Source organism: Protobothrops mucrosquamatus, unplaced genomic scaffold (genome assembly GCF_001527695.2).
Source record: "Protobothrops mucrosquamatus isolate PMUCROS unplaced genomic scaffold, P.Mucros_1.0 scaffold532, whole genome shotgun sequence".
NCBI lineage: Eukaryota > Metazoa > Chordata > Lepidosauria > Squamata > Viperidae > Protobothrops > Protobothrops mucrosquamatus.
This window is the reverse complement of record NW_015386839.1, coordinates 100128-102148: the sequence shown is the minus strand read 5'-3', so window position 1 is coordinate 102148 and position 2021 is coordinate 100128. Positions and strand designations below refer to the sequence as shown.

General features: G+C 40.3%; 1 protein-coding gene across 1 annotated transcript in view; it reads right to left on the bottom strand.

The window, feature by feature from the left end:
* HDHD5 (haloacid dehalogenase like hydrolase domain containing 5) overlaps positions 1 to 2021 on the bottom strand; it is a 14135-nt gene that overhangs the window by 5992 nt on the left and 6122 nt on the right. Inside the window, exons 3-4 of the mRNA XM_015816940.1 lie at positions 1683 to 1795; positions 881 to 974 (exon numbers count right to left, since the gene is read on the bottom strand). Of these exons, the coding sequence (XP_015672426.1) occupies positions 881 to 974; positions 1683 to 1795 (207 nt within the window). The remainder of the gene's footprint in view (positions 1 to 880; positions 975 to 1682; positions 1796 to 2021) is intronic.

Genomic DNA, 2021 nt, shown 5'->3' with positions numbered 1-2021 from the left:
TGATCCAACCAATTCATTAATTTCAGAGTGAAGTCAAGAGGCTTTCCCAACTTGACAGACAAATAGGGGTGCATGTTACCTGCAAAACCTAACTTTGTCTAAGTTGAGAATAGCACTTTTTAAAGCCAGATAATGTTCTTCCATCAGCACTACTTCAAGTTAGGTACAATAAAAGGCTCAGAGCAGAATGCATTTGTCCATGTGGCAATAAGGAAGTTGAAACTACCTTACACATATTATTGTGTTGTAAATGTTATAGGTGTCAAAGCAAGAATATACAATATTAACAGCGTTAATATGCAGAACTGTCTGGTATTTTTAGAGTTTTTTTCTGAACAAAAGACTTCCTTTCTCACAGAAATGACAATTGACAAAACCCAGAAAGCTCTGGAGCTGTTTGCGAGTCTTTGGGGGCTGCCATTCGTTTATAGCTTTCACCTTGGCTGGATCCATTTCAATACCCTCGTTGGAAATTCTGTAGCCAAGATAGTCTGTTTGGGTTTGGTGAAATTCACATTTCGACAATTTGGCATAAAGCTTGGCATTCAATGGTTTCTGTAACACTTCTCTCACCAGCTTTATGTGATCAGTCATATTCATGCTGTATATCAGGATGTCATCAAGATACACCAAAACCCCTTTGTACAAGTGATCATGTAGGACCTCATTAATCAACTGCATGAATACAGCTGGGGCCCCCTGTAGTCCAAATGGCATGACTTTAAACTGATAGCCCCCCATAGGACACTTGAAGGCAGTTTTCCACTCGTTGCCCCCTTTTATTCTCACCCGGTGTTTCATTAGCCGGAACCATGACATCAGGGACATAATATATATTTCACCCCTATATCACACTTTTCTATGCCCAGTTAATACTTGCCAGTTCTTTAGGCCGCCGCTTCTGATCAACCATATCCAACAAAGGAAATGCTTTCCTAATGTCTTCAATGGTGAGAATATGCTGAAATCCCAAGCTATGTCGGATGGTCAAGGAATAGCATTTTTTTTTCTCCAAAGAAAAATGATCACAACCCATCCTCGAAGTTACAACCATTGCACCACCCATGCAGTCTTATGATTGCAATTCAGGCACTTGGCAACCAACTCACATCTAGATGGTTGCAGCCTCTTCCGGTCATGTGATTGCAATCTGTGACCTTCCCAACTGGCTTCTGACAAGCAAAGTCACTTGGGGAAGCCAAATTTGCTTAACAACGGTGCGGTTTTACGTAACAGTGATAAAAACGGTCGTAAAATCAGCTCTGATCACATGATGATATACGTAAGAACTGCTTTATTAGCGACCAAAATTCTGGTCCTAACTGTGATCATAAATCAAGGACTATCTGTAACAGAATTTACTAACAGGAAATTCATACAATAGAGCCGTAATTGCAACTTTTTTTAAAGCCCATCATTCTGTTGCTGGAGAAACAAGAACAAATGAAGTTAATTGTGTGATTTGGGTCTCTCACTGTATCTCCACCAACCTACTTGTTTTTGTATGGAGAATAATAAGGGGAAATCTCCATGTCTGCTATCCTGAACTCTCCAAGGGAAAACAGGGTAGAAACAGAACAAATACTTGCAGTTGTACCTGTTATATAACAGTGTTTCTCAACATACAGCTAAGGAAATGGGAGGAAAAGGAACAGAATTTTTTTGGAAACAGAAAAGGATACTCCCTGGCATTCTGTTCCACAGGACCTTGTCCACACACGAGCACACACTTGTCATGGAGCTGATGGAAAAGTCGCAGTGGGCTATGGGAAAGGATTACCCATTCAGGAGATACCTGAAAAAGAAAGAGAAAGGACACGATACTAACCAACTTTTTATGTGACTGTTAAAAAGACTGCCATCATAGATAATTTGCCTAGTTAATGCCCAGATTATTTCCATCCCATTCTAAAGCGGATTGAAAAAGCCAGCTTCAAAACTGAAAGACGCCTAGATCCACCATTTTCACTGAAGGACAGATAACTCCAAGGCTAGGACCATTATAGAATTGGGCATCCTTA